The sequence below is a fragment of the Mesocricetus auratus genome, unplaced genomic scaffold (assembly GCF_017639785.1).
Source record: "Mesocricetus auratus isolate SY011 unplaced genomic scaffold, BCM_Maur_2.0 Super-Scaffold_6731, whole genome shotgun sequence".
Classification (NCBI taxonomy): Eukaryota; Metazoa; Chordata; class Mammalia; order Rodentia; family Cricetidae; genus Mesocricetus; species Mesocricetus auratus.
In genome coordinates this window covers 3,215,027-3,233,705 of record NW_024429185.1, presented here as the reverse complement: position 1 = coordinate 3,233,705, position 18,679 = coordinate 3,215,027, and the positions used below count along the sequence as shown (strand labels likewise).

The following is an 18,679-nucleotide window of genomic DNA, read 5'->3' as shown; positions in this document are numbered from 1 at the left end:
TCTCTGGGCACATTTCTTCACTTGGGGGTTGAGGAAGGCAGCAGCTCCTCAGGAGGGACATACAGAAAAGAGGCAGGGAGGGCCTGGGACTTCCACTTATCATCATCTCCACTACTAATTGGGACAGGGTCTCATTATGTATCCCTGGCTGTGCCAAAACTGGCAGAGACCCACCTGCTTCCGCCTCCTGAGTAACAAGATTAGAGTTGTGCCCCACCAGCCTTTCCTAGTTCCATATTTATTATTTTTGTTTTGTTTGAGATAAAGTCTCTCTGTGTAGCCCTGGCTGTCCTGGAACGCAGTATGTAGACAGGGCTGGTCTTGAACTCACAGAGATCCACCTGCCTCTGCAGGTGCTGGAATTAATGGTGTGCACCACCACCAACCGGCTAGAATTATTTTCATTTTTAAGTGTGTGTATGTGGTTGGGTGGGTGCACATAAGTGCCCATACAGGCCAGAAGGTGGCGTCAGCTCTGCTGGGACGGGCGGCTCAGGCAGTTGAGAACCACCATCATGTAGCTGCTGGAACACAACCCAAGACCAAGTCTTCTGCAAGAGTAGCAGGCGTTGTTAACAGCTGAGCCATCTCTTCAGCCCCAGACCTGGTGCTTTTAATCACCAGGTGCGTGTTCTGGAAAGATCTGGGTGGCTGGGCTGTCTGGGGGGATAACCACCTGGTGGGCAGGAGGGAGCCCTCCCCAAAGGCCCTGGGACAACCTTGGGCTCCTGGAATCCATGAAACATGAAGATGTGAGTGAAAAATGAGGCCTCCTGGGCTCAAGTTGGCCTCGGGAAAGGAACTATGGAGTGGCATTGGACTTCTTCCATTCGCTAACCTGGAGGTCTAGAAGTCGGTTTGTTATACGAATGGAAGATGGCAATCCATGGGTGTGGCCACACGGCAAAGAGCAAAGGTCCTGAGGCAGGCCTGACTGCTGTTCATTCAGAGAGGTCTGAGTGGAGACGGGTGCGGGCCAGGCCACGTCCTCTGAGCGCTGTCAGATGCGGATGTGGAAGGTGCTGTGTGGAAAAAGCAGACTCATCACTGGAAAGTGACAAATAGACACTACGTCCCCAGCACCTCCTCTTCTAGACCCAGAGGCAAGCAGGGACCCACAGGGACATGGACACCCTAGAAATCACAGGCAGCAGCTCTCCAAATAGGTACTTACATTTACCTATTTGTTTATTTATTTGTGTGCGAGTATGCCTGGGTATGGGCATATGCAGCATATTACATGCAGGAGCCTGCAGGGGCCAGAAGAGAGTATCATATCCCCTGGAACGAGTACAAACAGTAGTGAGCCATCATGTGGGTGCTGGGAACAGAACCCAGGTCTTCGGCCTGAGCAGCAATCACACTTACTCACTGAGCCCTTTCACCAGACCCCCCAGACCTTTTTCATTTGGTTAGTTTTGGGTTTTGAAGACCTTGGCTCATTCTGTAGTTCAGGCAGCCCTGTAACTCCTGGTAATCCTTCTGCCTCAGACTTCTGGATGCTTCACCTGTAGGCGCATGTGCTACCAGGCCCAGATCTCCATGGGGATTGTAAGCACCTGTCTGGATAAGCATTTACTCGCCAGCTCCTTCCCAGACTGGCCCTCTCTGAGCTTCAGTTTAATCCTCTGATAAACACAAGTGCTTAGGCTTAACGTGACAGCAGGTGCTTTAAAGCCAGTACTCGGGAGGCAAAGGCAGGTGAATCTCTGTGAGTTCAAGTCCTGTCTGGTCTACTTAGAGAGTTCCAGGCTAGCCAGGTTTGTAGTGATATCTTGTTTATATTCTAACAAATAAAGCTTGCCTGAAGATCAGAAGGTAGAGATAGCCACTAGTTAACCATAGAGGTCTAGAGCTCTGTACAGACAGACAGGGCAGAGAGTGGAAGTGGTAAGGCAGGAGGAGGAGGAATTTAATTTCTTTCCAGTCTGAGATTTCCTGGAGGTAAGAGCTCTAGTGGCTGCTCTGCTTCTCAGATCTTTCAGCTTCCACCTGGGTTTTTATTATTAAACCTATTAGAACTCATGCCACAGATTGGCACCCAACTGAAAGGCATAAATTTATGAAAAAGCCCTTGCCTGTGGCTTTGCAGCACTGGCACAGGCCGGAATGCATTCGGAGCTCCTGCTAGAGTCACCCCACAGCTGACTGGTTCTCCCCTCTTTTTCCGGAAGCCCTAATCGAGTTTGAGATGTGTAGCTGTTGTTCTGGTAGCCTCTCTTCAACCAACTCCGGCTCCCTCTCCCCATGGGTTGCGGTTTCCTTTAGATGCCCTCGCCTGGAGTTACGGCTCTCAGCTCGCGGCTACACGCTAGCAGCTACAACCGTCCTCGGCCAGTCTGTCACCGCCTGTGCTCTCTGCTCAGACGTGCTATGCCTCACAGCTCACTGACATCATCAGCAGATTATCTAAAACAATTCTTAAAGGGGGGAGTTAGTTAAAAGAGAGAGTTTTCCCTACATTAAAAAATAGGAAACATTATTACAATGGAGGGGTTTATGTTTCTGTATGATATACCCTGGACAGTTTGAAAATGGAACAATTAAATGAGAGGATAATTAATTCAGATGGGATTTATGTAATGTTAATAATAAACATTATCAATTTTACCACTTTTGTCTTATCACTAAAAAGTTGATTAATATGAGTGCTAAGATACAAGGTTTAGAACAATTAATAAAACAGATCATAGAGACATTCAGACCCGCAGAATTTAATAGAGAATCAATTTAAGGGTTTTGTTATAAGGTTAGAAAGGAACAGCCTAAGGTTTTCAAACAACCAATATTAATTTATCCAGTCACCTTACAGGAACTGCCAAAAGACAGATATCCCTAAGACTGTGCAAGAGTTAAGTGGTTCCTGTGGAAATGCTAGATTTAAGGAGATTCAAGGAAGTGATAGTCTCATGTGGCATGCGTTCACCTATTGGGAAATAGATGTTATCCCTCAAGTCTGGGGAGAATTGGTTACAGCAGTCTTGGAACCTGGTCCTCAATTACAACAGAGGACCTGGTGGGAAGATGCAGCAGAAAGACCACTGAACAACAAAGCCCGACTAGAGGAATGGAAATCTCCCAAGACCAACTTCTTGGAGAGGGAGATTATGCTGATGTACAAAGGCAATCTCTATGGTGATGATCACATCCTGGATTTATGACACACAGCAGCTTTGAATGCTTGGGACAGAATTGGAGAAGTAGGAAGGAAAATTGAGCCCTCGCGAATTTCTTACAAAGACTGACTTCAGCTAGACAAATAAAAGTTGAGCCTCTGGCTTTTGAAAATGCCAATGCACAATGCAAATGGGTAGTTCGGCTTTTAAAGGCATCATCAGCACCATGGAGGAATGGGTCTGAGACACAATCAATATTGAGTCTCATGACCATCATGGATAGGAGAGGTGATTTCCAGAGGGTTGAAGAAAAATCAAAATGTCAAGTGTTGCAATGTGGCAAACAGGTCACCTTAAAGGGAATTGTAGGCAGGGTGTTCCTAGAAAGAATGTTTTTTTTTTCTAAGCATAGCTCAAACAGAATTCCTCTCCCTTCTGAATTATGCAGAAGGTGTGGCAAAGGCAGGCATTGGACAAATAAATGTAGGTCAACAAGGAACAGTCAAGTAACCCTTTGCCTTCAGGGAAGGCCTTGAGGGGCCTCTTGCAAGCCCCCATGCCAAATTCGGTTCAGCCATTTCCTGTAACCATAGAGGAAACTCCTTCCCAGAGCAGTTAAAGAACCTAATGCTTGTTATAAGAAACCATGCTGCTCTGGATGATAGCAAAGCTATAGAGGAGAGAACAAGGACTTCAGGAGAAACCATAAAGCAAATATTTTGGCAATTCTATAAATGAATAAAGGCCAAAATTAAAAATACAAATAAATGACATTGTCACTGAAGGTCTGGTAGACACTAGTGTGGATGTCACAATAATTGCACCAGAATCTGGCATCCAAATTGGCCTCTTCAGGAGATAAATGGTCAGCTTTTAGGGATTGGAACTTTATCCCAGGTAAAAACAGAATGTGAGATGGCTCAAATCCATAGGGCCAGAAGTACAGAGAGGAAAATTAAAGCCATATGTGGCTAACATAGCAATGAACTTACGGGGATGCAATTTGTTACAGCAATGGAATACTCAGAGTAACATTCCTCCAATCTCAGAAACAAACTGTAAATTAACATATGTTTCTGGGAAAATATTAGAAGGTTTTATAAAGAACAGTCACTGACCAATCAGATTGTACAAGAACAGGGCACCACAGCTGCTGACCTTTCAAAGGCATCAACAGCCCTACCTTTAAAATGGTTGATGGACAAACCTGGATGGGTTAAGCAATGGCCTTTAACAACAGAGAAACTGCAGACCTTAGAACAGCCAGTACAGGAGCAGCTAAATGCTCGGCATATTGAAGAATCAACCAGCCTGCCAGGCGGTGGTGGCGCACGCCTTTAATCCCAGCACTCGGGAGGCAGAGGCAGGCGGATCTCTGTGAGTTCGAGACCAGCCTGGACTACCAAGCGAGTTCCAGGACAGCCTCCAAAGTCACAGAGAAACCCTGTCTAGAAAAAAGAAGAAAAAGAAAAACAAAAGAAAGAAAGAAAGAAAGCAACCCCCCCCCAAAAAATCAACCAGCCCTTGTTATTAAAAAGAAATCTGGAAGATGGAGAATGATAACAGATCTAAGAGTTGTTAATAAGACAATTCAACCAATGCGCTCTCTTGGAGTCTGGAATTCCTTTGCCTTCTTTATTACCTAAAGGATGGCCTCTTATAGTTATTGATTTAAAAGATTGGTTTTTTTTTTACATACCTTTACAAGAAAAAAAACAGAAAATTTTGCCTTCATGGTGCCTACTTATAACAATTCTTAGCCTATTAAGAGATATCAATGAAAGCCAGGTATTGGTGGTGCATGCCTTTAATCCCAGCACTCAGGAGGTAGAGGGAGGCAGATCTCTGTGAGTTCAAGGCCAGTCTGGTTGGCAGAACAAGTTCCAGGACAGGCTCTAAAGCAATACAGAGAAACCCTGTCTTGAAAAAAACAGAGAGAGAGAGAGAGAGAGAGAGAGAGAGAGAGAGAGAGAGAGAGAGAGAGAGAGAGAGAGATCAATGGAAGGTTCTCCCACAGGGAAAGTTAAAAAGCCCCACCCTGTACTAATATTTTGTAAGTCAGCCACTGGAAATAATATGTAAGCGATTTCCCAAACCTATAGTTTACCATTATATGGACAATATTTTACTAGCTGGCTCAAAAGTAAATACATTAGAAAGAATGTTTGAAGAAGTAAAAAAAAATGTGCCTTATTGAAGATTACAAATTGCTCCTGAAAAATACAAAGAGGAGATTCTATTAATTATTAACGACATAAAATAGTTCTACAGAAAATTAGATCCCCAAAGGTGCAAATTAGGAGAAATTTATTGCTAACTCTTAATGACTTTCAAAGATTGGGAGGAGTAGAAAAAAATGTACTGAGTAATTTGTTCAAAACCTTAGACAGTGACAGGATTTAAATATTCCAACAGAATTATCAGCTGAAGCTGGGAGAGAATTAGCTTTGGTGGAAAAGAAATTACAGGATACACATATGGATTGTTTGAATCCAAAACTTGATTGTATTTTGGTTTTTTTTACCCTCTCAGCATTCTCCTACTGGAATATTAATGCAGAGGGAAGATATTGTCTTAGAATGGATCTTTTTTTTTTGTTTGTTTTTTTGAGACAAGGTTTCTCTGTATTGTTTTGGAGGCTGTCCTGGAACTCACTCTGTAGACCAGGCTGGCCTTGAACTCACAGAGATCCGCCTACCCCTGCCTCCCAAGTGCTGGGATTAAAGGCATGCACCACCAATGCCCGGCCTAGAATGGATCTTTTTGCCACCTAAGTAGAGTAAAAAATAAAAACTTATGTGGAAAAGGTCTCTGAGTTGATTCTAAAAGGAAATTGAGACAATCAATTAGCAGGAATAGACCCAGCAGAAATTATAGTACCTTCTACTAATGATGAAATTGACAAATTATGGACAGAAAATTTTTGGGAGAGATTAACAATTATCCCAAAAGTAAGAGAATTCAACTTATAAGAGAACTAACTGGATCCTTCCTCACGTTGTAGAGTGAACACCAATATCTGGAACCCCTACATTCTACACTGATGCAAATAAATCAGGAGAGGCAGGTTACAAGTCAGGAAATTTAAGTAAAGTGACTCAAAAGCCCTTATGATTCTGTCCAAAAGTCAGAATTGTATGCTATTCTCATGGTATTGATGAATTTTATGGAACTTCTCAACATAGTTACTGATGTGCAATATGCACAAGGAGTTGTTTTACATATTAAAACTGCTGAATTTATACCAGATGACACAGAATTGACTTTGTTATTTATTCAGTTATAAGAAAGAATCAGGAATAGGAATCATCCTATATATACAACATACATCCGATTCCGTAGGGGCCTTCCAGGCTCTCTAGCACAAGGTAATGATTAAATTGATCACCTATTGATAGGAAATGTGCTAGAGGCCTCAGAATTTCAACATTTCAACATATCAACAGCAAAGGTTTGGAAAAAAAAGATTTTTCCTTCACATGGCAACAAGCCAAGGGAATCAGAAGGAAATGTCCTACTTGTTCTTTATACAACCAAACTCCACTACCATCAGGAAGTAACCCAAAGGGTACTCAAAGGAATGGAATCTGGCAGATGAATGTGTTCCATTTTGTAGAATTTGGACAATTAAAATATGCACACCACATCACTGATACCTATTCAGGCTTCAATGGGCAACTGCTTTGAGTTCTGAAAAGACTGGTTCTGTAATCACACATTTGCTAGAAGTTATGGCCATCACAGGATATCTGTACAAATTAAGACTAACTATGCTCCAGCATATGTCTCTAGTAAAATGAAACAGATTTTACTTATTACAATATAAAGCATATTACAGGTATACCACACAATCCTACAGGGCAAGCAGTCATAGAAAGATCTAATCAAACTCTAAAGGATATGCTAAGTGAACAGAAAGGGGCAATAAAGACCCCCAGAAATAGGTTACATAATGCTTTACTAATTTTGAACTTTCTGAATGTTAATGGGAAAGGAACGACAGCTGTGGAGAGACACTGGATAATAGAAAAAAGTATGGAATTAAATCAGCCAGTATATTTTAAACATGTGCTGACATCAGAATGGAAATCAGGATATGTGTTACATTGGAGAAGAGGTTTTGCTTTTGTTTCCACAGGAGAAGAAAAGATATGGATACTATAAAAATGGATAAAGATTAACTTTCAACAAGAGACACCCTTTGATTAGAAGAGGTGATAGTTCATCAAGCAGCATGGCCGTTCAATCTAAACTAACTTTAAAACTAACAAATGCTTTTCATTGGATCAGATATAACTTACCATAAGGGAACCTCCCCCAAAATTAGGGGAGGGGAAGGGTTTTGTTTTTGTCTTTTCAGGATAATGAAGGCATCCAGCTAAGAAATCTGAAGGCCACTGGACAAATAAGACATCTGAAGAAAAAGGACAAACCATCCAGGAAAAAATGCCCCAAGAAAAAGAGTAATTTGGCCTACGAGCATATCACATCTCCAACAGATACAATTTCATAAATCTTCCCAAATCTTGGTTTCTGCTTTTCTCTACAGACATATAATGCTAGTGGTCTTTTTATAGTCCCCATCCAGTTAGAAATTAAAGCTGGCTTTGGATTTGGAGTGTGGATCTCTCCTTCTCTAAACCCAAGCATGCTTGTTAAAGTAAAATGCAAAATTTCTGCTCATATCAGAAGAGCCACCTGATAGGGGACAGAAGAAAAACAAAAATTAAGGGACTATTCAATTGCCACTAATCTCATAATCTTTTGGTTCTATTTTGAGTCTTTGAAGATTTTCTTGAGATACAAATATTGTCTCAAAATTTATAAGATTAATATATTTTTAATTTTTGTCATGATATTAATGGTCATACAGAGCACTCTAGAAAAAGGCTTCATCTAGCTTCCTGACATGATTTCTGGTTTGAGTATCTGGTAACTAGGAATTTAGTTTTTGTACTCTGGATATACATAACAAATATTGATTCCTTAACCTCTTTGAGAACATTTTTAAGTTTTCTGCACTGAAGCAAGATAATGCGTAAAAGCCATCTTTGAGGTATCAAAAAGGATGATGGGGCCCCACAATGATGATTCCACCAGGACTGTGATAACACCATGAAGCTGAAAAAACACCACCTAAAGATCAGCTTTGGACTACAAACTGAGGCAGCTAGCTGAGATGATCCAGCCTCACAGACTACTCTGACCAGGCCTTGAGACAAGCCCTGCACTTTCCCATTGCACAGAGAATGGACAGCAAATGCTACAGCTACTTCTCCTAGTTGGGAAAAATTAACCCAACATTTTTCCTTTCAGGATCACCTAAAGATGCCGTCTCCCCCAGACAGCAGGAAGTAAATTTCAGAAAATGACACTCACATTCCCAAGACCTAGGTGGTTTGGGTTGTTCAATGGGTCACGGATGTTTGTCATTGTTTAGGGAGTTGGTTACAAGTTGTTAGGATCAGGTTAGGATCAGGAAGAGAGCTGAAAGGAGATTAGATTCAGAGTTCTTGTTTTGAAAACAAAAAGCAGGATGTAGATATGGTAGGATATAATGGTAGATTATTGAATCTACTCTGAAAACAAATAAGGGGGATATAGAAATTGGATAAAAAAGGTAGTTTTTTAAATCAAATTTTAGATCAAAAAACCAACTACTAGTTTTAAATATCTTACATTGGCTTGGATGTTTTTTGTATACTGATACAAAATTGAAATTATTTTTGTTAGAACATATTGTACATATATTTCTAATCTTGCTTGAGGTTTTGTACCTATGTAACTCATTTAACAATGTAATGCAAATTTTAGTCCTTAATAGTTATTATTACCAACTATTTAGAATAAGGAAACGCAGGTTAGTAATTAGTCACCTATTACAATCAAACTTGTAGTCATATTAGGTATGTTTTCAAGGTCAAACAGATATTTTAGATAGGCAGGCCATTTTCAAACACTTCAGAGATCTACAGAATATGGCATTTAAGGTGTTTTAATAACATGACTTCTTTTTTTATGACAGTGAGTTACATCTGCTCCTGGCTGTGCCAAGCAACTTAAGAGAAGATGGTGGGCATCAAAGAAATACATTTCTTTGTGACAAAAGTTAGTCACTGGGCAAGAAACTGCCATTGCATCAACTGTAAACAAGATGTTGTCCAAATTGGACAAGCAGAACACAAAAGAAAGAACTGCCAAGAAAAGGCAGGACAGCCATTCAGAATATCTAGCTTCACAGAAAAGTCTTAGATATGCTCAGCCTATAGGCTGAAGATGGATGCCCTGTTTCTGTCGTTTCTCACATTTTTTGGAAGTCACTTACTTGCACTTCCTGCTTACTCAGGTAATATTATTTCCCTCTGGGGTCTCTAATAGGGTTGAATAATTTATAGTTATAGTTTTCCTTGTTACCAGAGTCAGAAAAGAAGTTCACTAAAGAACTGTAAAGTGTGTAAGGGTGAGAGACATAAAAAGATGGTTTTGGTAATGCAAGTTAGAATAGAAAGTGAATTAGTTCAACATTTTGGACTCGCCAAGATAGGACAGATATGGAGTATTTTTTCTGGATTTATAGTTGCCAATGGATTAGACATTGTTGACATATTTATTGCCTGTTTATATTGTATATAGTTATTGTACTTGTTATATATAGTTTTTCTTATATTAGTTATAGCCTTTTATTTTAGGAAAAAAAGGGGGAAATTTAGTGATATCTTGTTTGTACTCTAACAAACAAAGCTTACCTGAAGATCAGAGGGTAGAGTTATCCACTAGTTAACCATAGAGATCTGGAGGTCTGTACAGACAGACAGGAAGTGATATGGCTGGGCAGAGAGAGGAAGCAATGAGACAGGAGGAGACAGGAACTCTGTTTCTTTCCAGTCTGAGGATTTCCTGGAGGTAAGAGCTCTAGTGACTACTCTGCTTCTCTGATCTTTCAGCTTTCACCCCCTAATATAATATAACTCTGGGTTTTTATTATTAAGACCAATTAGAACTCATGCTACAGCCATGTCTAAATAGTGAGAGCCTTTCTGAGAAAAAAATCAAACCAAACAAATAAAGGAATGGATGGATGTGACCCTGGGCCACAGTCTGCCAACCCTGTGTCCCCATACAGGCATCTACCCACCAGCCCCACAAAGGGGCTCTTGCCCTACCCCAGGCTGCCGAGGCCAGCTGTGTGTGTGGACAGTTCCCAGCCAAGCACTGTGGCAGTTGATGGAAACCCTTCTTCTGCCCAGAGAAGCTGCCCTCAGACTCCTGGCCTTGGTCCTCGGACAGAGTGGGCTGAAGCCACAGCATTTAGGGGAGTTCCCTGAGGTCTCTCTTCCCTGGGTCTGAACCTGCACCTGAGGAAGTCTGGTGCCCGCAGGATCATGTTTTGGAAGTCCTCCAGGGACAGCCGCCCGTCGTGGTCGCTGTCGGCTTCGTCCAGCACCTTCTCACAGACCAGGGTCACCTCCTCGGCACTCAGCTCGCCACGGGTCAGTCTGGTCACCGTCTGCTCCAGGTCCCAGGCACAGATGTAGTCATCGTTGTTGAAGTCTGTGAAGCCAACAGTAGGGCTGGGGACACCAGGTGGCAGGAGGACATGTCTGTCCCCATGCTTTGGAACTATACAGGGATGCCCAAAATTCGTGCAGCAGTTATTGATTACCTACTGATTACCCAGAGCTTCTCACCCTAGGCACAGAGAGCCATCCCAGACATTGTGACAACTGTTTAATTATGTAACACTTATTACATGCCAGGCACCACGATGACGGAGTTTCTCTTACTCAAGCATTTATTGAGTGCCTCCTGTTTGCCAGCCATTGGGATAACTTTTTCATCTATCCATCCACCCAGTCAGCTAACCGAGGAGCTCAAGTGAATCAGTCACCAGAGGAATCACCATGAATGGGGTGTGTGAGCTGTTGTGGCCAGGGAGAGTTTTATTGGGGATATGGCTCAGGGTGGAGTCGTTGCCTAGAAACACCCAGTGCAGCACTGGGGGCCTGGCTCAGGGGTGGAGCCCCTGCCTAGAGTTCCCCAGTGACAGGCCGAGGGCGTGGTTCAGGGTGGAGCTCCTGTCTAAAATCCCCTAATGAAGCACTCGGGGCGTGGCTCAGGGGTGGAGCCCCTGCCTAGAATCTCCTAGTGAAGCACTGGGGGGCGTGGCTCAGGGGTGGAGCCCTTGCCTAGAGTTCCCCAGTGACAGGCTGAGGGCGTGGTTCAGGGTGGAGCTCCTGCCTGAAATCCCCTAGTGAAGCACTGGGGGCATGGCTGAGGGGTATAGCTCCTGCCTAGAGTTCCCCAGTGAGGGGCTGTAGATGGTGCTGTAAGCAGAGGGCACAGCAAAAGAAAACGTCAGAGGCTGGAAGCATTTGATAAATTCAAGAAAGGATGAGCCTAATGTGGCTGGACTAGTTAGTGTACAGGGAGGTCTGGGATAGGGCGGAGGCCAGGGCCCTGTGGGAATTGGAGTCCCTGGGGAGATGAGCATTGTCTGGTCTCCGTCTGGCTCCCACCCCAGGGCCCGGCACGTACCATAAATCTTAAAAGCATAGTAGGCCTTCAGGTCTCGAGGAGCCATCTCACTCATCACTGAGAACATATCCAGGAAGTTCTCTAAGGTCATGTGGCCGTCCCCATCTTGAGAGAAGACCTGTGCAATCCTCTGGCGAAAAGGGTTATCCTGGGGGCAGGAAGGCAAATATCTGCTCTGCAGGGCTCCCCCAGACCCCCCAGGTATCATTCCTGCCCCATTCCCCAGGACACAGGGGTCTGCGACAGGAAGTCAGGCCCCGCGCATCTGTGCACCCATTTCCGGTTCCACAAGCTGCTTGTGATCCAAGGAAGCCAATCAGAAGCTGACATCTACCCGACAGCCATAACTGAGGCTTGTCCCTCTTTCCAGAGGGAGATTGACGATCTTATAGGGGCCCTGTCCAAGTCCACCGTGACTACTCCTTGAGTTTTCTTAGTGTGTGTGTTGTGTATGTCTGTGTGTATGTGTGTGTCTGTGTCTGTGTGTATGTATGTGTCTGTGTGAGTGTCTGTGTGTGTGTGTCTGTGTGTCTGTGTGTTGTTTCCAGGCTTGGAGATGGGACTTCACACATATACTCTGCCACTCAGTGTGTGTGTACTTGTTCTTTGTTATTTTAGTTTTTAAATATTTTTAGTCGTTGTTTGACAGTTAAATTCACATATATCTTTTAAAAATAGATTTAGGGCTTGGAGAGATGGCTCAGTGGGTAACAGCACTGGCTGCTCTCCCAGAGGACCCAGGTTCAGTGTCTGGTCCCCACAAAATGGCTCACAACCACCTGTAGCTCCAGTTCAGACATGCACGCAAAACACTCATACTCATATGATTTTTTTTTTGAGGCAGGGTTTCTCTGTGGCTTTGGAGCCTGTCCTGGAACTAGCTCTTGTAGACCAGGCTGGCCTCGAACTCACAGAGATCCGCCTGCCTCTGCCTCCTGAGTGTTGGGATTAAAGGCGTGCGCCACCAACGCCCGGTGGATAAAATATTTTTTAAAAATAAAAAAGCTGTGTGTAATGGTGCACATACTGAATCCCAGCACTCAAGGGGCATAGACAGGTAGATATATGTAATGAGTTTTATGGCTATACAGAGAGATTGTCTCAAAAAAAAAGTAAAATTAAAAATAAAGGTTTATTTAATTTTAATGGTGTGTGTGTGTGTGAGTGTGAGTGTGTATTTGAGTGCAGGTACCCTGCACCCCACCCCACCAGAGCAAAACATCTTTGTTTGTCTGTTTGTTTGTTTTTGTTTTGTTTTGTTTTTAGTCGGGGATTCTCTGAGTAGCCCTGACTGTCCTGGCACTCACTCTGTAGACCAGACTGTCCATGAACTCACAGAGATCTGCTAGGACTGTGGTTCTCAGCCTTCCCAAGACTGTGATCCTTTGACACAGTTCCTCATGTTGTAGTGCCCCCCAACCATAAAATTATTTTCGTTGCTACTTCATAACTGTCATTTTGATACTGTTGAATCATAATGTAAATGTCTGTGTTTTCCAATGGTCTCAGGCGACCCCTGTGAAAGGATCATCTGACCCCAAAGGGGTCACAACCCACAGGTTGAGGGCCACTGCTCCAAGGGGAGGAGAGACACTCCACCTCAAGAGTAGCTCATGAAGATGGAAGCATCCTCAGGAAGTCCCTGGAGCTAATCAGATTCAGTACCCTTTCTTCTCCAAGAGTGTAGACGCCGTAATGACTGCTGAGAGATGCTCAGCAAACTGGCCGCTTAAAAGAGGCTCAGCCCAGCTGAGGTACCTGAAAGGACCCTCCAACCCGCTGAGCTGCCTGTGTGCTCCAGGACCCCAGCTCTGTGAGCTGCCACCCACGCTGCTGTGGGCTTTGGTGACGCAGCTGTCTGTGAGTCTTTTCTGCTCCTAAGGAACCTGTGATGGTTTGAATAAGAACAGCCCCATAGGCTCACATATTTGAATTCTTGTCATCAGGCAGTGGCACTGACAAGAATTAGAAGCTGTGTCCTTGTTGGAGGAAGTGTGTCATGGGAGGTGGGCTGTGAGATTTCAAGAGCCCAAGCCAGGCCCAGTGGCTGTCCTTCTGCCTGCTACGGATCGGATGGAGACCTCTCAGCTGCTTCTCCAGCAGTGTCTGCCTGTGAGCCGCCTTGTTCCAGGTGGCTCCCTCCACACATACATGCACACACCCTCCCCTAACACACACACACCATCCCCATGCACATTGTCCCTACAGGCACACACACACAGACACATGCACACACACACACACACACATGCACGAACATTCCCCTTCCACACATACACTCATTTCCCTGTACACGCACACACCCTCCCCTGACACACACACCATCCCCATGCACGTTGTCACTACACACACACACACACACACACACACACACACACGCATACACGAGCATCCCCCTTCCACAATACATTTCCACATAAAACACATATTCTGCATACACACCCACATGCCTATACATACACACATCCCCTATAACTCCCACACACGTCCCCTGTACACATCCACATGGCCCCACTCTCCTCACCACATCCCCCACATGCCCATCCCCCACATCTGTCACCCACTCACCAACCCCCACATTCCCCTCACACATGCACACAACCCCCCTCTTATCCTCCCACACATTGGCATGTCTCCTTCCCAAATAGTAACTAAGCCCTTTGTCTTTCTGATTTCTTTCTTCCTTCCCTCCTTCCTTTTATTTATTTTTTATTTTTGAGGAGCCCCAGCTGGACTGGAACTCGCTGTGTGGCCCTGACCAGCCTGGAACTCACAGAGAGCTGTTGGCCTCTGCAGGAGATCTGATGCCACCATTCCCGGCCCGCCCCTGCCCCTTGGCCTGGTTTATGCCTGGACTCCCTTGTGATCCCTGTGTGTCTCTCTGACCCCGGCTATCCTTTCTGTAAAATGAAGGTGTCGGCAGCTTCCGCCTCGTTAGAACACAGTGGAGCCGTCTTCATTCCGTTTCCGCTCTGTCCGCACAGCGCAGGCATACCTTCAGCTCTGGCATACTGCTGATCAGCTCGTAGGGAACTTTCACCTCCGGACAGGTGGTGTAGTCCAGCGGCACCAACTGGGGGGCCAGGTCCTGGTAGCGATAGAAGAGCCTGGCGTGGGGGAGAGGGGCCGGGAAAGGCTGGGAGCCGAGAGGCAGAAGGGACTTGTCTCTTCTCTTACACATGGGCAGTCCTTCCCAAGGAAGGACACTGGGTCCCCCAGGAGCACACAGAACCAGAAGCAGGCAGCTCTCTCGCCCTCCCCACAGACAAGGCCAAGGTGGAGAGGGGAAGTAGAAACGAGGTAAAGAGGAAGAAGGCTTCCTGGAGGAGGCGGCATTGGTGCCAATGACCCGTCATTCCACAGCCCATATCTGCGGGACCTGGCTATGTAACCTACATGGTTCATTATGGCATTGGCAGGATGCAGCCTCCGCTGACCCCTCCACGCTGCACACGAGGAGGCAGGTTTCCCCATTGGAGCAGGGCACAGACAGTTAATGTTCAGACCTCCCCCAAGACAGAGACAGAGTCTCCCTATGTAGCCTAGGCTATCTCATGCTCCCAGGGGTGGGGATGCCAGGCTTATTCTACCACTTCCAGTTGGGCTTTTAAAAGGGAATCTAGAAAACACTGGTGACACTGTACACCCCCCCAAGTGCATAATAAACCTCAAGGAGACCATCCTTGACATCTGATGTCCCCAAGCTGCTAAGAGCTTTCTCCCAGGGACAAGGATGTCCCTGTGTCCCTGGGTGTTCTCATGACTACATATCTGAGTACGGCCCGTTTCCTTGCCCTCCAGGGATGCCCTGAATGTGTTTATCTTTCCTTTAAAAATATTTTTACAGAGCCAGGCAGTGGTGGCACACGCATTTAATCCCAGCACTTAGGAGGCAGAGGCAGGTGGATTTCTGTGAGTGTGAGACCAGCTTGTTCTATAGAGCTAGTTCCAGGACAGAAACCCTGTCTCGAAAAATCAAAAAAATATTTTTACAGTTGTGTTATGTATTAACTTGTGTGTATGTGTGTTACACTGCATGTATAAGTTGTCAGAAGACAGCTTTTGAGAGTGATTTCTCTCCTACAGTGTGAGCCCTGAGGTTTGAACTTGGTCCGTAGGTTTGGCAGCAAGAACCTTCATTTGCTGAGCCATATTTAGGACCCCCAGAGTTTGTCTTCCTTTGGGACATCCAGTGAGTCCCTCTCTCCTCCCAATTTCAGTTATTCTGTTTGACAATCTGGAAGCTTGGGCAAGTCGAAATGCCAGACTCACCAGGACTCTGCCTGTCTGCCTGTCTGTGTGGAAATGGAAGTCCTCTCTGTCAAAAACTCAGTTTCCCCACCAGTAATCTGATCATGATGGCCAAAGTGACCCTGCCAACTGTCCTCACACAGACAATGGGCTGATGGGTGAGAGGCGTGCCCATCAATAATGGATGCCCTGTGCCCACACACGAGGGGCTCATCCCTGAGCGCCCCACAGCTGAACCCCAGCCGGCTTGGGTTTCATGGCTAATGACCCAGCAGACAGAAGATGACAAGGGGGGTTCATTTGTGTCCCTCTCAGCCATCTCGAGCCAGGGACCTGCAGTCACCAGGAACCACCCACCCACGTCACGATCTCCTTTTCATCATTCACAGCTCAGAGCTGATCTCAGCTCTGCTCTGAACTCCCAACCTCAAACCCTCCATGGCTCCCTTCTATCTTTGGGTATAAGCAGATTGCTCAGTGCAAAAACTCTGCCAGTATGACAGGATATGACTTCTCAGCCAGCCATCTCTGCTTCAGTCCACTGACCTGGGGGCAACGCCCACATCAAAGCTTTGGTCTTGATGGCACTATGTCTTGACTCCCTCCACAATGCAAAAGACACAGAGCATGGTGGGAGCTCACTTGTGATCCCAGCACTCAGGTGGCAGAGGCAGGTGAATCTCTATGAGTTTGAGCCCAGCCTGGTCTACAGATTGAGTTCCAGGACAGCTAGGGCTGCGCAGAGAAACCCTGTTTTCAAAAACTGAAAAATAAAACCCTAAATAACCAAAAAACCACCACCACCAAAAATCTAAGGTGAACCAAAATGATGACAGATGCTTGCTGACTTGTCACCAAGCCTGATGACCTGAATTTGAACCCTGAGACCCACATGGCATTGTAATTTCAAAAGCAGTGCTAGAGAGAAGGATGCCATATAACAGAGCTCACATGGAGAGGTTTTTTATTAGGGGAAAGGAAATGGGTAAAAAGGGAGGGGGTGGGGGTGGAGAGGACTGGCCTCTGGGGACAGGAGCAGTGGAAGAGAAAAGAGAAGTGGGAGGGGGAGACAGATAGACAGAGAAGCAGAGAGAGAGAGAGAGAGAGAGAGAGAGAGAGAGAGAGAGAGAGAGAGAGAGAGAGAGAGGGAACAGAGAGAAAGATGGAAGGTGGGCCCCTTTAAAAGGGAACATAGTGAATGTGCACAGGTGTTGCTCTTAGTGGCAGCATTTGAGAGTGTATCCTGCCAGAGCCCCAAGGGCAGACCAGCACAGATGCCTGAATACGAACATACAGTGGAAAGAACATCTGAACTGTCTGGACTCCATCCCCAGCACCCAAAGGAGGTAAAGAATCAACTCTGTAAATGGTCATCTGAACTCTACATGTGCACACTCACAAATCATGCTCCCCACAATAATAATAATTTTTTAAACTTGCAGACATCTATACTGGCACACACCTGAGATCTCAGGACTCAAGAGGAGAGGTAAATTTGAGGCTAGCCTGGGCTCCTTCTCAAACAAAACAGAACAAGCAAAAGATTGCACGCAGGCCAGCAGTGACTAGAAAGTTGTTTTGGGTGCCACCTCCCCACTGACCTCATGATCTCCTTCCTTGTGAAGAAAGTGCAGTCCTGTGGGGAGAGGAACCGGCTTGCCTCATGGCAGTCTCTCTGCGTGCCCCTCCAGTCACTCCAAACCCCACACAGACAGCATGATGTCACAGATTAGGCTCTGGGAGACTGCCCGCATCCCAGACCAGGCTGTGGCCACTCAGGACTTATCACCCACACCCACCTGGTATTCCTCCAGCTGCTCGTGGGTGAACACAGTCTGCTTGTTGCCCATGCTGGAGGCCGCAGTCTTGAATCCACTGGAAATGAAATTACAGGTGGCTCTTGGGGGCGCCCGGGCACATAGTATCTGAGCAGATGTCCCTGTCCTGGCTGTCACCAGCCCACCCGTCCAGTAACCCCAAGCGTAGTGAGGCTCAAGTTACAGCCTGGCTCTCTGGGCAGCCACGTGAGTGTGTGTGAGTGTGTCCACAGGTGAGGGGCATTGTGAGTGTGTCCACAGGTGAGTGTGTGTGAGTGTGTCCACAGGTGAGTGTGTGTGAATGAGGGGCATTGTGAGTGTGTCCACAGGTGAGTGTGTGTGAGTGTGTGTGAATGAGGGGCATTGTGAGTGTGTCCACAGGTGAGTGTGTGTGAGTGTGTCCACAGGTGGGGACATGGTGAGTGTGTCCACAGGTGAGTGTGTGTGAGTGTGTCCACAGGTGAGGACATTGTGAGTGTGTCCACAGGTGAGGGGCATTGTGAGTGTGTCCACAGGTGAGTGTGAGTGTGTCCACAGGTGAGGGGCATTGTGAGTGTGTCCACAGGTGAGTGTGTGTGAGTGTGTCCACAGGTGAGGACACTGTGAGTGTGTCCACAGGTGAGGGGCATTGTGAGTGTGTCCACAGGTGAGTGTGTGTGAGTGTGTCCACAGGTGGGGACATTGTGAGTGTGTCCACAGGTGAGTGTGTGTGAATGAGGGGCATTGTGAGTGTGTCCACAGGTGAGTGTGTGTGAGCGTGTCCACAGGTGGGGACATTGTGAGTGTGTCCACAGGTGAGGGGCATTGTGAGTGTGTCCACAGGTGAGTGTGTGTGAGTGTGTCCACAGGTGAGGACATTGTGAGTGTGTCCACAGGTGAGTGTGTGTGAATGTGTCCACAGGTGAGTGTGTCCACAGGTGAGGGGCGAGAGGGTCACAGGGAGCCAGGCTCATCACCATC

The 18,679-nt window shown here is 45.9% G+C and overlaps 1 protein-coding gene across 1 annotated transcript; it reads right to left on the bottom strand.

Moving 5' to 3' along the window:
• Positions 1 to 680: 680 nt before the first annotated feature.
• Cib3 (calcium and integrin binding family member 3) lies at positions 681 to 17,752 on the bottom strand. The gene is made up of 6 exons (XM_040742177.1): positions 17,702 to 17,752; positions 17,504 to 17,538; positions 14,647 to 14,758; positions 11,652 to 11,799; positions 10,472 to 10,667; positions 681 to 1,022 (listed from the first exon to the last, which is right to left on the bottom strand). The coding sequence occupies exons 1-6, from the start codon at positions 17,750 to 17,752 to the stop codon at positions 1,001 to 1,003; spliced, it is 564 nt and encodes a 187-aa protein (XP_040598111.1). The 3' UTR covers positions 681 to 1,000.
• Between the last annotated feature and the right edge of the window lie 927 nt (positions 17,753 to 18,679).

Bases quoted from the DNA above. Each gene is read 5' to 3' on its own strand.
- Cib3 (XM_040742177.1), bottom strand. From the start codon at position 17,752: ATGGGCAACAAGCAGACTGTGTTCACCCACGAGCAGCTGGAGGAATAC. The intron at 10,668-11,651 runs GTACGTGCCGGG...TTGGCTTCACAG, and splicing joins CTATGCTTTTAAGATTTATG to ACTTCAACAACGATGACTAC. The intron at 1,023-10,471 runs GTGCAGGTTCAG...TTTTCCACACAG, and splicing joins CGGGCACCAGACTTCCTCAG to CACCTTCCACATCCGCATCT.